This window comes from Pantherophis guttatus, chromosome 1 (assembly GCF_059756535.1).
Source record: "Pantherophis guttatus breed Tessera chromosome 1, ASM5975653v1, whole genome shotgun sequence".
Taxonomy (NCBI): Eukaryota; Metazoa; Chordata; class Lepidosauria; order Squamata; family Colubridae; genus Pantherophis; species Pantherophis guttatus.
The window spans coordinates 269,063,145-269,086,165 of NC_142063.1; the positions used below are offsets into that span (position 1 = coordinate 269,063,145).

The window sequence follows — 23,021 nt, forward strand, 5'->3', positions numbered from 1 at the left end:
TGAGCTGTGTAAACCAGCAAAAGGGGGAAATAAGACCAATTTTTTTAAAAAACATGCTTTAGGTAGATAGAGACCTTTATGCAGATAGAGAGTTTTTAAGCAAAAGTTAAAGGAGAAAGACATTAACTATACAAAACAATTTATTTTCAAGTTGGGCTCCTGTTCTGTGATTAAGCTTGTATCACATCAGCACTGAGGGTATGTGTACTATATGTGTATGTTGCATATAATAATCTCTCTCAAACCTGACTGCTCTTCTATTAATATAATCACTGTTTTAACTCTCATGTACATTGATCATACAGAAGTCACTTAAAATTCTGTGAGTCCCTGTAATGTATAGTATCACTTCCCACACTGACATGGCATCAGTATAATCAATTGTTTATCAAGGGTAAGTTCTATGCTGTGTATCCTTAATTAAATGTTAAGGAAAATGCTTCAGATTTTAGAAGAAGGGAAAGATTTTCTTCATCATTTTCAGACACAGAGAATTTTTTTTCCTCTCTTCAGTTTTGAATGCCCACTTAGTTTGCTTTTTATCCAGAAACCATCTGACTCCCTGCTAGCTCCTTTTTTGGGTAGGATTTCACTCCTCATGAAGGAGCAGGACAGCAATCTGATGGTTCTGGACCTGCATAGAACAGCTAGTGAAACCCAACTTTTTTAGATTTTGCCCAATTTCAACGAGTTTGCCAATTAAAAACATTCTTGGAGCAAATTTCATTTAAATTGTTTTAGATTTACTGTATATCCACCTTTATTATTTTTATAAATAACCCAAGGTAACAAGCCAGTGGTGAAATTCTATTTTTTTTTACTACCGATTCTGTGGGCGTGGCTTGGTGGGCGTGGTGTGGCTTGGTGGACGTGACAGGGGAAGGATACTGCAAAATCCCCATTCCCCCCCAACTCCTGGGGGGAAGGATATTGCAAAATCTCTATTCCCACCCCACTCTGGGGCCAGTCAGAGGTGGTATTTGCGGGTTCTCCAAACTACTCAAAATTTCCACTACTGGTTCTCCGAACTACTCAAAATTTCTGCTATTGGTTCTCTAGAACCTGTCAGAACTTGCTGGATTTCACCCCTGTAACAAACATACCTAATACTCTTTCCTCCTCTTATTTTCCTCTGTTGAGTGGGTTGGGTTGAGAGAGACTAATTGCCCCAAAATCATGCAACTGGTTTTCATGCCTAATGCATTAGAGACTGACTTTCGTGTCTTGACGACACTGCTTGAATTGTGATCATGTGCAATAGTCTTACCTTTGACTCCTCAGAAACTCCTGTTGGAGCAGAATGTAATGCAAGAACCATTTCACCAAGGTAACTCTGATACTGAGTAGGTTGCCAATATGTTTCCAGTGTGCTAGTTCTGACGTATAAAGCTCTTATGCCTTGGATCCTTATGACCTCAGGATTATCTTCCCCAAGTGGACACTAAACTGTGTGTGTAAACTAAGAAGCTGTGTTGAAGATTTCTACCCTTATCCCACATGCCCTTCTCTTGCCTTAGGGAGAGTTTATACCAGTGGTGAAATCTAAAAGTTGTTACTACCGGTTCTGTGGGTGTGGCTTGGTGGTGGTGGGGTAATGTGACTGGGTGGGCATGGCCAATTTTTTTTTACATTTTAAAACCATGTAAAAAATGCTTTCAAAAGGCTCTGACGATCCCAGCTGAGTTGCCTGATCATCAGAGGGCTTTTAAAAAACCCTCTGCCGATCAGGCAACTCAGTTGGGATTGTCAGAGCTTGGATCGTCAGAGCCATTTTAAAAAAAAAACTTTTTTTCTTTTAAATGGCTCTGACGATCCCAGCTGAGTTGCCTGATTGGCAGGCAACTCAGCTGGGATCGTCAGAGCTTGGATCATCAGAGCTTGGCTCATTAGAGGCATTTAAAAGAAAAAAACCTCTGATGATCACGTGGCTCAGCTGGGCATGGGGGGCGGGGGCAGGGATTTTTGCTACCGGTTCTCCGAACTGCCCGCCGCCATCGCTACCTACTCACCTGAGCCGGTCCGAACCGGGAGATTTCACCCCTGGTTTATACTCTAGGCCCAGGATAGCCCCCTTTCTGTTGATTTCCGAGAAGGCAGAATGGACCTTTGTGGTGTAGAACGCAAAGTATTGGGCCAGCTGCATTTATTTATGGATGGTTTTATTGGTTGGTTTTATTGAATGTGTTAAGATTTGATATGTAAAATGCCCAGAGTCTTTCATTGGAGCAGCATATACTGTAAGTGCTGTAGAGAGAGAAAAAAGTGATAAGTAAATGCTATAAGTAAATAAATATAACATCATGAAATGGTTACTTACATTTAGCAGGGTGATAAACTATTTCCAGACCTTACCTACAAAATTGCCTCTAAGTGTGGGATCTGGAATCCTTTAAAGGCAACACAGAAGAAACTAGAGTCAAAGGACCAAGCAATTGACCATGATTTTGAAGGATAAACCAAAACTGCAAAGTGAAAGCAAGAGATGGCCAAAGTTTTCTTATCTCCAAAATGGTGTTAGGTAAGTCAGCTATATTTGTATGTTTTATTTTATTTTTTTCTGAATGGCATTACTTATTGTTTTTTGTACTACTGACCAAACCCTGTGGGGTTAGTTGCAAATTCTAACAACCTACCCAGTATAATCTATGACAAAGTTTACTAGAAACTGGAGATTAGCAACATCTGCCATGGACTTTGCTGTTCCTAGAAACTGCCCCTCTGTGCTGCACTGAAAATTGTTTTGAAAGTTGCCTTCCAATTCTACATGCAACATAATGCAATCCTCTTCCATGCAACACTATTTAAGTTATGAGTATGTAATTTGCTCTGCTAAAATATGCAACAGGAACAAAGAATGACCATTATTATTAGAAGGGCATTATAGCAGTAATGATCATAGGAAGAAAGTGCTAATTCAGCTTTCCCAGCGTGATGTGCTGGTCTACAAATCCTAAGTGTGGCCATAGATCAACACATCTAAGAAGAACCAATTTGGTGGTAGCTTTTCTAAACCTAACTGGGTGAGTAAGAGAAAATAATGAACTTACATCTAGTAAAAGTTTAAAAACAAAAAACAGCGAGCCACAAATAATTCTTTAGCTCTTAGAAATCGTCATCATTTGAAATGGAGTTTTTCAGTCGAGAACACACACCCATACCTAGTTTTTGTAAAAAAAAAAATGCTGAAAACTTTCTGAAAAAATTATATGCTTACTCTTTCTGAAGAGAAATTTCTGAAAAGTTATATGCTTACTCTTATGAAAAGGCATTGGCAGAGATTTCCAGTGTTCATGACAGAGAATAGATTCCTTTTAAGCTGTGGGCATCATCATGTTATGAGTATAAACAATAATTAAAAGTGACTTTTAGAAAATTATGGTTATAAAGAACCTACAGATTTTGTTCTCTCATGATATCTTGAACTTACGTATCAATATCTGTCTGTCATGAATGAAGGCAAAATATACATGTCCCAGGGTACTGTTGCAGGATCCAATCTGGATTGGTCACCTCTGGTCCCGGTGAATGACCCAGATTGGATCCTGCAATATCTGTCTGTCTTTCTACCTATCTGCCATGAGCGTTGTTGATCTGGAGCATATTTTATATTTTATGAGATGTTACAGTGGCTAAAATAGAACAGGGACCACAGGGGGTAGAATGCTGACATGGGGCATGATGTGTATGCTGCAATTCATCTACCATATTTCCATCAGCTGTCCTGACAGAAGTCTATAGTGGCAGCTTTTATATGATTATAATGATCATAATGTGCCATGTCAGCTTAAGTTGCCAGTGATTTAAGAGGAGTCTACTATGTAGATTGTCTTGAATTCTTAGAAGAAAGGTTGAATAGATATTGTCAACAATAGCAGTACAGTAATAATAAGGGATGGTTCACAAAGAAAAAAAACTAGTCTTACACTGATATTAGACTTGAAAAAGTCAGTGTAGTATACTTGAACATTTCATGACTCATAGGTTAAAACTTCTAGGATTGGGCAGTACATACGTATTCTAACTTAAGAAAAAGAATAAAAAGGGGTTTGTCTGTAGATGTAGATGTAGAGAGAATAAATGAGAACACAGATGTCAGTGGAATTCTCTCTGTAATAGAAATTATTTGTGTATCTATGCAGAGATGTTTGTTTTGGTGATGCATATGCAGAGATCTGCCTAAATCATATTTTGAAATGCAATCTCTCTATCTCTCATCTTTCCAGCTACCACTTCTCCAACAGCCCTAATGTTGCTCTTTACATGCTGTCATTCATGGTTGAAAGCACAGCTGTTCAAGAACCAGTCTGGAATATACAAAACCTGACTCTGTTCAAAAGACCAGGATTTCAAGAGCTTTGGGTTTGCCAACCATTCAGATGGACATGCCGACAGGCCAGATACTGAGTGAATTATTTTTGCTACTTACTTTGCTACTTTGCTACTTTTTGCTACTTACCGACCAAGCATCTGGGCAGCTCTCGTTGAATGTGATGAGCATCTTCTGAATGCCGGCTAGTTGGCAGAAGCAGTGGCCAATGTGTTGCAAGAATGTTACTTCTTCCTTGTGTGATGCTGGAAGATAGAAGATAACAGCCCCGCCAAATATAATCAATATAATCTTCCAGCGGCCCTTCCAGAAAGTTCTCTGAGGATGGAAAAATGCAGCAGTATTTTGGGTCAAGTACTTTGTCATTTCTCAGGAATCCGAACAATTGACGGCTTCCAAATGGACTCAGGAAAATGCGTTGTGAAAAGAATGCTGCTGTGGGTTTCACTCAAATCCTTTGGTCCAATTTTCTCCTTGGGGTTTTATAAAAATGAGTTTAGCAGAGACGGTTACGTTTCACAGACAAGGAACATTTGGGAAGCCCAAATGATGCGGCAGTGAAATCCCAGACGGTTCAACATCTTTGAAGAACTATCGACAACATTAAATCCACTTTTATCCACTTTTAACATGCTATCATGTTACTGGAAAATCATGTTATTGGAAAATAGAGGCCCGTAAACACGAACAGTAATGAGCGTATTAAGGAACCAGTACTTTATAGACCGCATTCTTTTTTTTTTTTAAAGTTTAGTAAAGGAAGCATTCTCTTGAACTAGCTGTACTCAGAATTCACGAGACTGTGAACGACCCTTTAGGTTACCTTTTATGATTAGATGATCCTTTTTGATCCTTTCCACATGTTGAGTTCAGTCTATGAAGAGATCTAGGAAGAAAGATGAAGTGGGTAATATATGCCAAAGAAGAATTATTGGCAACTCAGCTCTAGAACAATGATTGGTCAATTTTGTTTTGCCCCTTCCAGGATTTGCTTTGGCATGGCTCCTAAAATTGTATTTTTCTTTTTAAGTCTGAAAGTGACCCAAGATGAAGATCTTAGGCTTAGAAATGAGGTTCAGGCTGTGTTGCAACTGATGTTGAATAATCGAAGTGGACTAGTTTGGATTTACCAGCTTCCACATCGTAATATCTTCTAGTGGTGTTGGACAACATTTCCCTTCATCCTTTGCCAGTATGCTCATTGATCTTAGCCACCACATTGGAGAATATCAAATTGAAGATGACTGCCTTAACAATGATTCTGATTCATGTGAATTTTTTCTAGCAGTAGATTGTTGTTTGGGTGGCAATGAGTATCTTATATAGAGCTTTAACAGTGTAATATAGTAGTTACTCCAGACAGATACGATATATGTTTCTAGGCCTGTATATGCCATCTTTTGTCTCATTGTGCTGCTTGATGATCAATATCTGTAGCTTAATGTTTTGAAATAGATTTCTGATAAATGTGTTTAATTATGCAAAAAAAAAAAATCTAAACTTTCTTTCTGTAGACTGATTGAGAGAATGCAGAAAAGAGTTATTCAGGCAAGAGCTGTGGGTGCTTCTTAACAATCAATAATTAATCGTGGAACATCTTTCCATCCCTCTATTTATTAAATTCCTATAAGTGAGTAGCTAATGCTAATTCCTATGAGAAAACAGATATATTGCAGTGAGGGGAAAAGTCAACAAAATGTAAACAAAATGTGTCTTCCCCACCCAAGTTTTCACTACCATATTGGCATCTAGTTAAATGAAAGGTGATATTTTGGCAAAAATGATGCATCTAAATTTATCTCCACAAATTCCACCTTGTTCTTTATCCTTCCAAAGCAGTTCAGCGTAGAGATCCATTTGTTGTTTGATCAGTACTTTACAATAAAAGCCACTGGCTTTAGATAGGGATAATCAATAGCCATTGAATGAAAGAGAATCTGTTTCACTGTTTGAATGTATTCTTTTTTCCATAGATGTATTCTCAGGGTTTGATGCAGATATAACGGGAACTACAGAATCGTATGTGGTTTATGATGAAGGTACTGGTTACTTGAAAAATCCTTTTCCAAAATGGGTTTTACCTTTCTTGTTTGCGTCTAGAAATGCATTTCCAGAAAGATATAATGCGTTTCTAAGAACCCACTGGTAGCCTAGACAGAACTCCAATCTAAATATGTCTAAACAGGAAAACTGACTTCCAAATTCTGATTTTAGTGTCTCCAGGCCAAACAAAAATTAGCAGGTCTGCAGGCAGCATGACTTTCTACATAAACATAAACTTGACAGACAGATTTGTGTGTTTAAACAAAGTTTTAAATGACATTTGTTCCAACCATGTAGAAACAGGATGGAGTAAGCATATTTTAATAGCTGGAGTGGCGGGGGGGAGGGGGGTACTGATTGAGGGTTAGCTCATTCATTGCTTTCTAAGACCTAATTTTTATTCATGCTCATTTTTTTTATATTAAGCTTGGATAATGCTATTAGCTTAATGGAGAAAATAAGTAAACAAAAAATTACAGACCAGGAGTTTCTTAATCTTGTCTTAAATGGACGTTTTGTCATTGAAATTTGGCATGAAGTTTTTTTTTATTATTTTACATAACAGAAGGCAAAACAGGTAAAAATAATCAAGAGCACATATCCCAGAGATCTGTTTTGCTCCTGTTAATAATATTGATCATATTTTTGTGTCTTGTTCTTCCAGAGGTTGTGCCCTCTGGAAAAAATATCACAATGCTGCTTTCCTTCACCAGTGGCTATCAGATTGGCCAAGGACACTTTTTGTTGTGTTTCTTTTATTCCTTGGACCATTCAAGCGAGAAATTTAAAGCTCTCTAAGTAAACATTTCAAGCAGGAGATGAAAACCGTCTTATATGAGTAAAGTTGTCCATAAAACAGATCACTGTAAAGTAAGCAACAGCAGGACACCTAGGAGGAATCCCAGCTAACTCCACACAACCATGGTGCAATGCCAAGAACCCTGTCCAACTTGCACACATAGCTAGAAGTCCTTCTGGGACTGTTTTGGTTGCGAACATATGTGAGATGGCAATTCATGGTGGAACTCCATCTCCATATCTTATGGGCCTTTTGGCCAATTACACTTGATGTAATTGAACTTGATGGGTTCCCCTATGTCATTGTAAACTTCTCCCCAATTATTAACTATCTGTCCACTTGTAATAATATTTAGTGGAGGTCTGGACATACACAGTATACTTTGGATTTCATTGTCATAATTTATATATCACTTCCCAGCTCAGAGGAGTTTACAGTGAAACAATTAAAATGCAATAATATAAACATGTTTAAAAGTGCTATAAAAACAACATACTTATTAAACGGAAACTATTTATGCAACATTCATCCAGGAAGATTTGGGTAAAGAAGGAGTTTTCAGCAGTAATCTACTATAGTAGGTTCCTAATACTTTCAAGGGCAGAGCATTCCAGAATGGACATGTTTTGCCTCTAAAAGTTGTAGGTGCTCCATCACTGGAGATTTTAAAGATGAGATAGGTATAGGGCTGTGATGGTGAACCTATGGCATGCGTGCCCAAAGTGGCACATGAAGCCAAGTCGCTTGGCACATGCTGCCTTGCCTGTTTGTCTTCCGGGTTTCTGGTGCACATGCATGCGTGATGATCAGCTGTCCTTCGTGCATGCCGGCCAGCTGATTGTTGAATGCACATGCACACTAGAACCCAGAAGTTCACTTTTTTGGAGTGCGGCCCTGATGAGTGTGCACAATGTTTCCATGCAACCTTTTCGGCACCATCACTGGTATAGGGTCTCCTGCTCAACCCGGGGGTTGGACCTCCAATGTATCTTCCAACTCTGTCATTCTATATTTGTATGTTAACTTAGAGAAGTAAACGCAAGATGCAAGAGGAGTTCTCTGGCCATATTAGTTATTATCTGGGGCTCTAACAGAGAACATACTCTATTAGGAAAGGTCTGTATGTGCTGGTAACACCATCTTACTTTTACCAGCTCTATTGCTCTATATAAGGCCAGAGCCCAATATAATAACACTGAAGACTTAATATGTATGGTGAGTCTCTTGTAGCTTTTATAACCAGACCCATCTCTTTCCAAATACTGTTTACTAAGATAAATGACCTAGTTGGTCATATAGCAGTTACCTGTATATTGGCCTTGGGTCTTTTCTAGTCACTAATCAACATTCCTTGTCACTTCATGAGAAACAATACTGAAGCAGGGTGATATGTTCAAGACAGCATCTTCTTCACTAAGCAAGAAATTCTTTCCAGTGCTACACTGTAAATTTTAAAAGAATGTCCATTTATTATGAAATCTTATGCAACCCCACAGTTAAAAAAGATCAGTAACAATTGGAACAAATTTAAAATAGGGCTACCAGGATGGTGAGTGTTCCAGAGAGTTCTGGGATCCAAGCACTATGAAAAAACAGTTAAAGGATCTTGGCACATCGAGCCTACAGAAAAGAGGATGAAGGGGAAATATGATTGCAGAAAAGCGAGTAGATTGTTCTCTGATATCCTGGAGGGCAAAATTGGAACCAGTGGGTTAATAATAATAATAATAATAATAATAAAAGAGGTTCAGGCGGGACTTCCTGACAGTGCAAGTTGACAGTGGAACAGACTGCACATAAAATCATGATTTCTCCTTTACTAAGGCCTTCAAGCAGAGGCTGAATGGCCAGAGATGTTGTGTAGGCTTCTGCAATAGAAGTATGGACCAAAGAACTTTTCTGCTTCTTCAGTGACCTATGTTAAAGCTTGGGTACTCTTCAAACAAATGCATCACATTTTCTTTCTTTCTGTTTTGTCTAGATTATGAGCTTTTTGAAACTACTTTGCCTCCTTCCACCACCACTACCACTACTACTACTATTACCACCACTGAAGCATTGCCTGAAAACAACTTTCCAGAGTTTAGTGTGACAGGCACAGATCCTTTATCAGAATATGATTCTGCTGGAAAGAAACGATTTACTGGTAAGTCTGTAAATTCGGTTAAAAAACAAAGATGACCAATCCTCTGATAAGGGCTTCCGAAGGTAAACATTTGACTGTCCGTCTTGTCAGCAAGTGAGCTTAAATGGTGTCCAAGGGATGGTAGAGGACAGGAAGGCCTGGAGGAAAGTTCTCCATGGGGTCGCGATGGGTCAGACACGACTTTGCAACTAACAACAACTTGTCAGCAAGATTGTTTTGTTAATGGCAAACACGTCCTGTGCACATCAGCTGGGAACCATTTTCTTTTTGAGATCATAAGAATCATTGTCAAATAGAGGAAATAAAAATATACTTCTCTACACCATTGATAAAGTTACAAATTCATACCTTAAACATCTTTCAGAAGGACTGGCATAGTGTATCTGTGAGCATCAGAACTTTTGCTGAACCCTCCTCCCTATAGAAATTCTCCCTCCCCGCGCATAAGATAAAATAAAGTAAAACTTTAAAATTCTGAATTCTTGCAAAATTGGAAATCCTTGTGAGATTTTTATCATTTTGTACAAGGATTGTAAAAATCTAAGGTCTTGCACTAGAATGCTGATTTTACAAGACTGACAAAATCTCATGAGGTTTTCCTGGTTTTGTGCACTTTCTTTTGAAATGTACATGTTCTTGCACGAGAGGACATGAAAAGCTCTTGCAGTCTTCTCCCACATAAGTTTTGACAATGGAAAAGACCTGACAAAGGTTGTTGGCTTTTAATCAGCTCTGTCCCTTTTTACACACATTTCTCCCTAAACTAAGTAATTCAAACATTGTTGCCTTTTGTTGTGAAGAAATTATTCTGATCTTCATTCTGAACTTGACAACATAGTGCTCCCAATTTTGACACTCTTTGAAAGAACTTGGAGAAAAATAGAGAAAAATTGAGTCATTATCTGCTCCTTCTAAGAATAAAGCATTTTCTGTGGTAAACATTAAAGATATTTTCTCCCTGGAATTGGCAAAGAGAATGATATTTTCTCAAAAATCTGTACAGTATTCTTCAACCTCTTGAAAGTGTGGAAATTATACAAAACTGCAGTGTCTTGTTCCAATGTAGAAGTTGGCCTATATAGGAAGAATAATTCTTTCAGTCCAGTAAGTGTCTTTCACCTGGCAATTCATTTCCCTTCTTTTGACGTAGATTCAGCTTCATATGGATTTGTGATTTTAACATTATGAATTATGTTGCTGCTCCACAGTCTTAACTCTAAACCTAATTTGAGAAAAGAATAGTCGGAATGAATAAAGTTTCTTCGGGGTTTGTTTGTTTGTTTCATAGATGCAAACCTTTGTGCATAACAAAGAGAGACTGGAAGGACATACCCATAGTTATTAAGTGATGGACATCACGTTCTGCTCTTTCAGTGTAATTGCAAGCCTTTGATTTTATGTTTTATGCTGTGGTGCATAATTGTTTTTTAAACTTCTTTATAATGCAGTAAATGGCACACCCCTTGAATGTCTAACTTACATCTATGAACAAAACAAATCTAAACTTGCATTTTTGAAAAATAATAGAAAAATGTTGTACTTCTGGATTAAGAACTGCATCATGTGAAAATGAAAAGAGGAACTGTATCCAAAGTTTATTATTATTATATCAGAAGGTGATCCTTTGAGGTTCAATGCCAAGTAGAGAGATTTCTCTCAAAGCAAATGTTCTCTTTAAAAAAAAGAGCTTTTTTTAAAGGTTTGCAACAGGAGAGGAAATAGCTGAATTTCCTTTCTTATGAAAGCATTCAGTAACAATCTCTCGCTCTCTGAGTGAGAGAGAGAGAGAGAGAGAGAGAGAGAGAGAGAGAGAGAGAGAGAGAGAAATGATAGAATTACTTTCAGTTTTAAAATGCAGTCTATATAACAGGATATGAAACTGTATGTAAGCTAAAGTTTGTCCCCGAAAAAGCTGTTTTTAAAAGAGAAAAAAAAAGTGCTTGTAAAAATGATTTTTAGGTGGTAAATTTGAATCAGTTTGTTCCTTTGAAGAAACTGCTTTTTGCTTTGGTTTCAATCAATTCTTTGACTAGGTATGCCTATCAGGCTGTCAAGAAGTCCTCCTTTACTCTCACCAACTGAGATTAGATCATTTGGGAACAAAAAGCAACGTCAGTGCTTAAAAATAAATGCACTCTTGGAAATAATTCCTCTAGAGTGACAAAATCTAATAAGATTAACTGACATTTTTGTTATAAACATTTTATGGCATTCACAGGGAGAAAGGGAAGAATTATTGTTCTAACAAAACTGTAAACTGTAACAGAATAAATATTTCCACTGACTTGTGCAAAGAGATTTTTCAACCTCAAGCTGACCTTTTGAGATAATATGTGTGCCCATTAATTTACAAGTTCTGTTTGCGTGAACCCTTCTTATGGCTATAAAATATAAAAGTGATAAATTGAGCTGGAGTAGCAATATTCTTCATAAAATTTGGAAGATGAACTTCGTGTCTCAGTAGAAAACCAACTGGCATTCTTGCCTACTTGCTAAGACTACTATCTTCATTATTTCTGTAGGTTGCTGCTTAAGGCTGTTCACAAGGTATAGATAAAAAGATAAGTCAAGATGGCAGCCATTGAATTGAAGCCTTGTGTGTTTCCTATGTGTGATGCAGCTAATCAAGGATCTTTTAATCATTTCACATTAGAGTTGTAGAGAGAAAAAATAACCATAAAATTGGTTTAGGTCCATAGTGTACCCTCTGCAGTATTCTGAGCATTATGTTTAACCTTTAAGTACTCAGATTCTAAGCAGATATTTGAAAATATAGTGACCTCTAGTTGAGACTATCATAATCATAACCCTTGTACAATCCATTCTCTTGGCTTTTAATTACTTTAACAGAGGGTTTCTTTGAGTTGCAGTCGGTATATATAGAGAAAGGGGGGGGGACTGTACTAATTGTACAGGTATCTGATGTGATTTTCCCTAACTTCACCTGCTGCTTCCTGTCTGTTAGAAAGGTTACATACCACTTACAAGTGTGGTCAGGTACAGCTAGCTGAATCAGTTTAGATAGAAGAATATCTGGAATGATGGTATTGAATGGACAAAAAGGACTTTGCATAGGACCTTGGAGATTCAAGATGTTTTAGGATATAATGCAGAGCCATATCAACAGCATCATCTGCCAATGGTTTTCAGGTGGGCCAGCACTAACCTTTCTAAGGTTTTCATAACTACGGATATTAGAGCAACTGGCCTCTAATCATTCATCTCCTTGATGGAGGGTTTCTTTGGCACTGGAATGATAGTAAAGTGTTTGAAGCTGGAAGGGACTTAACACATCTCTAGTGATTTATTAAAGATGTAGATGAAAATGAAGGCCAGTTGGTCAGCACAAGCAGAAGGATTTACCTTCTCTGGGCCTGGTGCTTTGCCAGGCTTTTTAAATATTCCTTTATATATGCAACATGTTTCCAGGGCTCATTATTCTAAACTTACAGAAATTTGCCTGCTCCGTTCATTGCTACACATAAGTGCAGTGGCTAAGCTCATTTTTATGCATCTTTTAAATAAATCCCCTTAAATTTTTGTGTCCTCCTTTTGCAGACATAAAATAAGTCTTTTTTTCCAATTTGCAAAGTTAGCAAATGATAGGAAAATAGATAATTTCTAAGTTCAGGGACTGTCTTTGGTATATTTTAACCCAATTTGCACTTTCAATTAGTCTTGGAAACTTGTCTGAATGTCAAGTCTGACTTTTCCTTTTACTAATCCATCGTCACCACAACCTTTTTAGACTGAATGGTCTCGTCTTGCGATTTCTTCCAGCTCCTTATGTGACTTATCTAAACAAAGACCCAGCGGCTCCATGTTCTTTGACAGAGGCACTAGATCACTTCCAAGTAGAGAGCCTGGATGAACTTGTTCCCAAGAACTTGAATGCAGGGATGCAACCTCAGAAAACTCCTCACAACATCACAATAGTAGCTGTGGAAGGCTGTCATTCTTTTGTGATTGTTGACTGGGCTGCACCTACCCATGGAGATCTGGTCACAGGTACATTAATGCTTGCCGCAATGGTTAGACTGGTTAATGGAGGCTGAATTGAACAGAACTTTTTTTTTTCATTTTTTGTCTGCATTTTATTTTTCAATAAATTCTCCATGTCTTTCATTCAGTGGTATTCCACTTGGTTTCTTTCCGATAAGAAATAAATGTTGGTCTAACAGAGCTAATCTTTTTTTAACATGACCAATAAATAAAATGCTACTGAAAAATCATAATGTGAAGACCAGTCTCTCTACTTTATGTTTCTTGAGAGGCTTTATTGATTGATCTATTAATTGAGAGGCTTTTTTCAAAATTACGGTGCCACAATAAAAAGTCTCTGCCTCTTATAAATGTATATCAGATACCCACATTTGACAGTACTTGGAGAAGGGCTTTATTTGAGGATACATAGCAGTCTTGTATGTATTCTATATTTTGCTTTTATAAATACTGCTAATTTATTTCCTGGATTCAGAACTAAAATGTGTAGTTTTACTTGATGGGAAAGTCTAAAAGCTGCTAAAGAGGTAGGAAATTACAATGTTGAAGGATTCAGTGCCCTTAGAAGCCTAAGATCTCTTATCTATGGCTATTACTTTCTTCCTCCACTAATAAAATTTTATTTATTTGCTCCATCAAGTCAATCTTAACTACTAGCAACTTGTGGCACAGTGGTTAGAATGCAGCACTGCAGGCTAACTCACTGCTCACTCCAGGAGTTCAATTCTGAGCGACTCAATGTTGACTCCATCCTTCCCAGGTCAGTCAAATGAGGACCCAGATTGTTGGGGGCAATATGCTGACTCTGTAAACCGCTTAGAGAGGGCTGTAAAGCACTGTAAAGCGGTATATAAATCTAAGTGCTACTGCTATTGCCTGGATTAATACCTGTGTTTTTCTTGGTAAGACCTTCGGAAGTTGTTTGCTATGGCCCTCTTCTGGGGGCTGAGACAGAGTGACATTAGGAATGTGAACAGTAGGATTTTTCAAAAGTTTATAGGAGCCATATAATCTTGGGAAAAGCTACAGTTGCTTTAATGAGTCATAGAGCAGTGCTGTATGTGCACTCATGCACACTTTGAAGCATTTTTTTCTGGTAAAAAATAAAGTGTTCCATATCTTTATTAGAAATGGGAAGTACCTAGCCAGATAGCTAATGCATACTTGCATAATGTTGATTGAGCCCTATTCCCCACCTAGCTTTGCTGTCATCTCTTCTTGGCAGAAATGGGAATTCCCTCCAGCTTTGAACATACTAATGAAATACTTTTGCCACATGATGTTGTATGATGTATTAGGCTGCTGAAATACCCTGGGGTCTAATATATCCATGACATCTTTCTCTTGGCAGGTTATTTAGTTTACAGTGCATCCTATGAAGATGTCATCAGGAACAAATGGTCAACCAAGAGTGCAGCAAGCAGTAATTTGCCCATTGAAAACTTGAAACCAAATACAAGGTATTATTCCAAAAGACATGAGATAACAAGCCTGATTTAGAGGGGTGGGGAGGGAAAGGTATATAGAAACATTAATATTCCTATTGTGAGGAAACAAATAGGGGCATATGAGCCATGGTGGTGCAGTGGTTAGAATGCAGTACTGCAGGCTACTTCTGCTGACTGCCGGCTGCCTGCAATTTGGCAGTTCAAATCTCACCTGGCTCAAGGTTGACTCAGCCTTCCATCCTTCTGACATTGGTAAAATGAGGACCCAGATTGTTGGGGGTAATATGCTGACTCTGTAAACCGCTTAGAGAGGGCTGTAAAGCACTGTGAAGCAGTATATAAATCTAAGTGCTATTGCTATGAGAACAATGGCATCACAATGCAAAATATGCCATTTATGTACTTACATCAAGGACTATGATGTCATAATGTAATTGATGTCATTTTGTATATTGTCATCTTGATACCATTGTGGCTTGTTATGAACACCACTGCTTGTAGTCCTCCTTCCCACTAAAGCTCCAGTGCTATCAGCCAATATTCTCCACTTGAAGCCTTTCATTGGAGACCAGAGATGCTTTTCAAAAGGCAACTGGAAAGAAAGTCCAGTTGCCTTTTGAAAAGCACTTTTGGGACAACCATGATCTGAATGATTGAGAATCTCCATAGACTTTCATTGGATCATTTTGTAGCTGTTAGGCATTTTCCTTCTGCTCCTTGTTGGGAACAATAATTTTTGTGCCCACAGTGCTGAGAATAAGGCTGAGCATCTGAATCTAACAATATCCAATTGTGGGAGAACATTGTAGGCAAAGATGTTCATCTTTCAGAATCTGGTGAACAGTCAGGAATCACAACAACAATAAATTAAAAAATATAGCAGTGACACTAGCATATGAGGAACTCATTAATAATATTATAGAGGAGATTCTTAGTAGCTCAGGATTGAAATGAGGGGCCCTTGGTGCTCTCTGAATTTAGTTCAGCCAAGCTCAGAAAGCACCAAGAACTTACTTGTACTCAAGATCTTTTGCTCAGTTGCTTATATTTCCTAACCAGAAATCCCCGCTCTCAGGGCCGGATTTTCCTATAGGCTAACTAGGCTTCAGCCTAGGGCCTCAAGATCAAGAGGGGCCTTCATTCAAATTGTTAGCAAAATTAAAATTACACTTTCACTATAGGTGAAAGGGCCTCATAAGTGGAATAGCCTAGGGCCTCTTTTCATCTAAATCCGGCCCTTCCCGCTCTAGATTATATAATAAGGAAACAGAATTTTAGAATAGGATTGAAGCCTTTGCCTTTTCTTTGACAGCTAAGTATCATCTGCATCACTTTCTCCCAGAACTCCCAGGCAAAAGTAGCTCCTTATCTTGTGACTTTAAAATTGCCCCTCAAGCACTGTAAAATTTCTGCAATTTAGCAACCTGAACTGGGAGATTAAGCTAGCTTCAATCCATGTGTTCATGATTATACGCAGATTGTGAGGAAACTGATTCACAGAAACTGAGCTGCCTGTAGTGCGTTCCTCAGGCTTTGTTGTGGTTCCTGCTTGAAGGACCTTATGTCTACTTGTTCAATTGAACTTTAGGCTGTTGCTTGACTAAATACCTGCCTAAGGTATTTTACACTGTACATTTTATTCATTTAGTATACATTTTAATATAGTCAGAAATAGGTTAAAATATAGAAATAACCGACACACCATTGTTTTAATACATGAGTTAAGATTTTATTCTTCTTTTATTATCTCTTAACTATTATTATCCTCTGTACCTTCTAAGCTCTGCAACTGTTTGATATCTGCCTTGTAACACCTCAGATCTTGCCTATTTAAAAATTCACACTTAGAAAAATGTAAAAAAATAATCTGTAGACACTAAGGTAGAAGCATAAACACCCTCAAGTTGAGCTTAATTCCTGATTACTCTTTCCTGCCGACGTTCGTGGCAGTGTTACAGAAGTAATTTGCAATGTTTTTTCAACTTTCCAGTCTAGTCAGAAGCTCTGGAATTCCCAGGCATTCCTCCATCCAATTTCTAATCAGGGCCAATCCTGTTTAGCCAAGGATGAGCCAAGGTTGGCTAAAGAATTTGGAACTCAGAATTATGATGGATTGTGATTAAAAAGATTGCTAAATCTCGAGCTATGTTGCAAATTGCTTCATCTATCAAGTTTAAAATACTTTGCCATAGTGTTTATACTGTATTTATTTCTCTGAAAGGAAGAGTATGGTTTTATTTTTAATATAATTTACTATTAATGTGGGTAGGGTTGTCTCAGCTATCCAGAGCAGCTATAAAACATTTTATTATTTTAAAAAGTTGCCCTTCTTAAACAAAATCAGTTGCTTTCTTGTGAATAGGACCCCCCAATTTGCAATTTTGCAATAGCAACTGAATGCTGCTTTATTTATTCAGATTTTGGGTAAAACTCAGCTTTAAATACTCCTTAGAGTTTTCTTATTCTGCTATGATTCTTTCTTAATTTTTATTTTTACAGTAATGGAAGACAAGGAATATTGTGTCTAAGCTGATCTGTATTTTTTCTTTTTGGAAAACAGACCACATGATACGTTTTACAGTTAAATCAGAACTGTGACTCAGATAATATATTTTAACATTTTCTTCAATTAAAATTAAGGAATTTGTTTTTGCTTTCCATCATATTGAATCTCTGGTGATATAAAGTCACTGTTACTGAATTTCAGAAGTAGTAGTCAAGTCCAAAAGCAAATAGGAATGATAATTCAATTAATTAGATGATTTATCTTCTAATGTTCTGGCAGATTTTTTCCTAACAACTGAATGTAGTTTTTGTCCAAAAATGAATCATTGATGATGTCAGCTCTTTTTCAACATTAGCTTTTGTTTTTTTGTTTTTTAATTTCTCTTCAGCCCAACTTTTAGTCTGAAGTCCTAGGACCTGGCCCTGAAATCATATCAGATTTTTCTGTACAACATTTAATTAGAAATTGAAGGGGATATTGCCAATGGGATTCATCCAAATTTGGATGGCATTTTCAGTGTCAAAGACTGTTATTTAAAAAGATCAAATGGGAAATTATGGAAAACTTTCTCCAAAATTTCTATATTGATGAGGCTACTTACTAGAGAAATGAAACACCTGTAAACCAAAGATCAAGCTTAAAGAACCCCAACAATACCACATATGTTCTTCTATTAAAATGTCCTTATATTGCAGCATGATTTTTATGTGTGTGCCTTCAAGTCAGTGTTGACTCCTAGTAACCACCTGAACTAGTTCCTGCAGTTTTTTGGAAAGATTTTCAGAGGTAGTTTGACATTGCCATCTTCTAGGAGCTGAGAAAGAGTGACAACTCAAAAATTTACCTTTCATAGTTTCTCTTTTCTTTCAATATGAGAATTTACGGCCCTTTCAAGTCCGTGGTTCTGAGAGTTTTGAAAGGACGCCTACCTTTCATTTGGATATTTGACAATATGGCAAGTGTTAGTGTCAATATATAATTCATTGTTCAAGGGATGTACTTCTCTTTCTTCCAAACAATCTGAAGTGGCTGGGCATAAACACATGTGCAGGAGCAGCTGTAACAGCATTCAAAATATGCAGAAGAGGCAAATGTTTTAATTATTTCAAGATTGGGGCTTCATTTATGTTCTTGCATTTCATGAAAAGCAATTTTTAAAGGCTTTAGTTTCCAAATTCTGGCATAACTTTTTGTTCTGCAGCTTTTTAATATTTTATCAAGTGCTGGACATTTAACAAAATAATATATTTTCCTACAGTTAATCACAAGTTTCATTGCATGTCTTGCCATGAAATCAATATCCTTGGGAAACAAGACTTTTAGTAACATATTATTGTTGTTTTTCCTCAGAAATTGATTGATATTTTAAGTCTTTGGTAATTTTAAAAGAAAAAAAAATGGTAAAGGTAAAAAAAATGGATGGATGGATTAATACTTTTAGAATTTCATTCACATAAAGTTATCTTGGCTGTATGTGCCCTGGTTAGCTAACAGTGCATGTAGAACAACCGAGGGCTCAGTTTAAACCAGACATCAGACAGTTTATCTTTCCAACTCAGAATTGCTATTAAAATAAGGCCTGCAATTGGAGCCAACTCAAATTGACAAGGTGGCTTTTATATACATTACCAGGGTTATGAAGAAGGCTATTTTTATTCACCAGATTTTTCTTTTGCCCCCAACTCTTTGGGGAGATATTCATACATCTCCTTCCAAGGAAAGTATGGTCTAAATCATGGATGTGCCCATGCCACAGAATTTAATATGGCTGTTTAACATTTGATGACTTCCATCTGTCTTCATCAACCAATTTCACAGAAAGTAAACATAGTGCTTGAGATAATGCTGGATATTTAAACACTTCACCTATTGTGTTTCACCACTGTCAGCTCTTTGCTCATTATCAAATTCTGTTGGTTCTTGCATGGTTTCATGACTGAATAAAACATTTTTGATGAAGCTATCATTAGAGGTGCCTCAAAAAACAAGTTGTATTTAATAGCTTTTGTGGAACTTTTCAGAATTTCTTCTAAAAAAGCCTGTTTGGAATTTATCTAATTTTATTACCACAAGCTGTTGTTATTCTGCCAGTTTAATGGATGCTTGTTTTTTTATCCCTCTTTTCTTGATTTAGGTATTACTTTAAGGTCCAAGCAACAAATCCTTATGGTTATGGTCCTATAAGTTCATCCATCACCTATGTCACTGAATCTGGTATGGTGGTTTAATATAGTATTAAAATACAAAACATTTTTAACTACAAATTAGAGCACTGTCAACAAGAATCCAGTGGATGTTAAGATTTCAGAATAAAAACAACAAATGACAACAGGAATGATCAGGGAACTACCCAGTAAAAGGAGGAGGAGGAGGGGAGGATCTGTTGGCATGTTAGGAAATAAAGACAGCTTTGCCCAGCCTGAGTTTTCTTCAGATATGTGGAATTATTTCTAAACTTCTCCAGACAGAATGGCTATTGTTGAGAATTCTGGGATTTGAACTTGCACATTTGGACAGAACTGCTCAGGGAGGGCTGGTTAAGAATTGAATTAACAAAAATCAAATGATGAAATGCTGATCGTCTCTGGCCAAAAAGGAGTGAATTTGTGCTTCAGCTGTCGGTATTTTGATGCAGAAAGCCAACATCAATGTTTTCTAACAGTTTCTCAGGTTGCCCGATGTGGATTTAGTCTTTAATTTTTCTACCTTGATAATAAAGCAAAGGAATGGCATATCACTTCTATTTTCTCCTCAGGAAAACTACATGACTGTTTCCATTAGGTCGTCAGGGGTCAAGCTCAGCACAAAGAAAAGTTTACCTTTTACCCTGATAGTGGGAGTGGGGGAAAAGGTTACATTAAAAAATGAAAAGAGGAAATTCCATTTCTGTTCCTTGCTTGGCAAGACACTTAACAATAGTTTTTCTTTCTTTCTTTTAATCCTGAGCAGCTGAGTAATTGGAAACAATTGTGTCTGTCAAAAAGTTTGGGAAACAAATTTTCTTTTAGATTTTTCCCCTTTCTCAGCTGAAGCTTGTTTTCATTTCATAAAGCTGATTTTGTTCTTTGAAATTAAAAGCTTTTAAATAATTTTAAAAAATGTCCAGCTATAAACATCCCATGCTATTTTTACTTGGAAGGTTGATCATAGGTAGGTCATTTGGCACAATGTAACAACAAAATACAATATGTATTTTATAAATACATATTGCATTTTATAATACATATTGTATTTATAAAATATTTATTTATTTATATAAATAAATATATTAAATATTTATTTAGAAATACAATATGTGTTTCTCAGTATATACACCAAAGACAAATTCCTTGTGTGCCCAATCACACTTGGCCAATAAAGAATTCTATTTTATTCTGTATGGTTAATACCTTAAACTAACTGGATAACTCCAAGGTTATTTTTTCCCCCCATCCTTAGATTCCTAAATTCATGACTTGGAATTCATGTACATAACCATATTTCAATAAATCTGCATCCAAATGAACTCAGTTCTTCTTATGGATTTAGAATAGGAATCTTTGCATGTGTAGGAGGTAAAAATAATGTCCAATTGAGTACCCTCACATGGATTCCTGGAAAAATCGATTGAAGCCTTGATTAGTTAGCAGCTATATCTGCAAGGAAATCAACATGTCTGCTTGGCAAAAAGAGCAACTACATCGTTTTATTACAAGTCCTGTCCGTTTTGAATACCATTGGCATTGATAACATTACCGTCAGTCACTTGCAAAAGGTAGCTTTACTTAGAACAGTTTACATCCTGTGACAATACTTTGAACATAATCAAACAACAATACCTACTTATCCCGGGTTCTTGGGAAGGACTCAGTAGGTGGATAAAAATGCCAAATACAGTCTGAACATCTGGCTGACTATGCAACAAGCTTTCTAATTTATTAAACTTCTATCTTGCCTAACTTCCAATGACTGGGCAACTTTCAACAATAAAAGAAATTACAATACAATCAATGAAAAATAAAGATAAAAGATGTCAAGTGCAATGAAAAAAGGGGTTTCACTTATAGATATAAGCACTAGTATAATGTAGAGACTTTAAAAGGAAAAGAAAAGAAAGGAGTCAAAGGAAATGTATATCCTAAAATATATGGAGAAATTACAAAGGGGCAGCAGTGCTTTGGGTCCTCTTCATCAGAGATGTTAAGATGAGTGAAGCATAGAATAATTTATCCTTGAAGTCCAAATGACCTTCCAGTGTAGGAAGGTGGTAAAAACACTGCTGTTTTGTCAAGCTCTTGAAATATGTCAAAGTGTTTGTAATTACACTTGTTGCTTTAATTTCTATATGATATTGTATGTAAGTCATTCAGAGTTTATGAAGCAGAATATAAATTATACAAATCAACAAGAAGATTCAGAAACTGCTTGTCTTATTTTGGCTGTGCATGCTGATTTCTTGAGTAAATCATTGAAACATTTCATTGTTATTTCCTTACAGATAATCCTCTTCTTATTGTAAGACCACCAGGTAAGTTTCAGTTTTGCTTTCTGGTGCTTTGTTGTTTTCTCATAAGCGCAGCATAGATTAAAGTTGTGATTTAATATCTATGATGGAGGGGAAGGAAGGAAGGAAGGAAATAATCAGTGAAAAGCAGCGCTTGGAAGAGTATCCTCATCTTAAGAGGCCTTACAACATAAATGCAGAACTTCATTCAATCTGAGTGCCATGCTTGCCCTTGAAATAGCATTACTTGAGGCTGAGACAGGTGTTAAGTCAGGACAACTTCTTCACAGCTCCCTAACCATTGCTTAAATATACTGCAGCTACTCCTTTTTTCTGCTGTGTCTCATGATGTTGCCTTTGTCTCATCCTCCTCCAGTATCTGAGGGAACCTGTTCCAAAGTAATATTTTTTCTTTTCTCCCAATATATATCAGGTTGATCTGGCATGCTTCACTGATACATTGCATTCAGGAATTAGGATTTGTTCAGGTCCTATTGGCCACTTAGGCTTCTGAGAGCCACACGCCCCTGCCCTCTGGTTGTATACAGTAATGGGCAGGCAGTAGGAATAACCTTGAGGAACCAGTGGAAAAGCCACAACTAAGACAATGTTTAGATAAAAGAAATTTGAGTCCAGGGTAGAAATATAATTTGAGTAAGCATCTCAGACATGTTCTTCCCTAGTTCTCATAAAGATAGAGGGGAAACACATTCAGAGTTGCAAAATTCTGTTACCATCACCTTATAATAAAGTATTACCATTCTTAACCCTAATATCTTAGTCTAGTCTACCTTAAAAAGGACTACTAGATAGCACTTTAATCAGGCCATCCGCAAAATACCTACACTTTGTTTAATCCAGTTTATTGTAATTAAAATAGATTAATTAAAATTTAAGTACTTTCAGTATAATTGCTCTCTGTATAATTAGTCATTTTGCTTTCTGTCATGTTAAAGTTCCAAAATGACATCAAAATTTGAAGGAGTGGCTACTCCAAAGAAACTCCAAAGGGTTTATCAGCTCTTGGAGTAGAGAAAGAACAGAATTCTATATTTGTCAAAGTTAGTAAACAATATTTCAGGCTAGTGACTTTTGTGTGTTTGCTATAGTTCTAGAAGTGACTTAGATTAGAATATTGCAATGCATCTTTCCTTATTCAATTCAAGTCAATGCCTGCTTAGATTACCCACTTGACATTTAATACATTTTAAACATAGTGTTATTGTACAATGGATTAAAATTATGTCTTAGAATCATAATTTGTCCC

General features: G+C 36.8%; 1 protein-coding gene across 1 annotated transcript in view; it reads left to right on the top strand.

Moving 5' to 3' along the window:
* Positions 1 to 23,021, top strand: part of FNDC1 (fibronectin type III domain containing 1) — an 80,936-nt gene that overhangs the window by 50,342 nt on the left and 7,573 nt on the right. The window contains exons 12-17 of the mRNA XM_034428546.3: positions 6,301 to 6,366; positions 9,151 to 9,315; positions 13,096 to 13,323; positions 14,669 to 14,777; positions 19,406 to 19,485; positions 21,749 to 21,778. Coding sequence (XP_034284437.2) covers positions 6,301 to 6,366; positions 9,151 to 9,315; positions 13,096 to 13,323; positions 14,669 to 14,777; positions 19,406 to 19,485; positions 21,749 to 21,778 — 678 coding nt within the window. The remainder of the gene's footprint in view (positions 1 to 6,300; positions 6,367 to 9,150; positions 9,316 to 13,095; positions 13,324 to 14,668; positions 14,778 to 19,405; positions 19,486 to 21,748; positions 21,779 to 23,021) is intronic.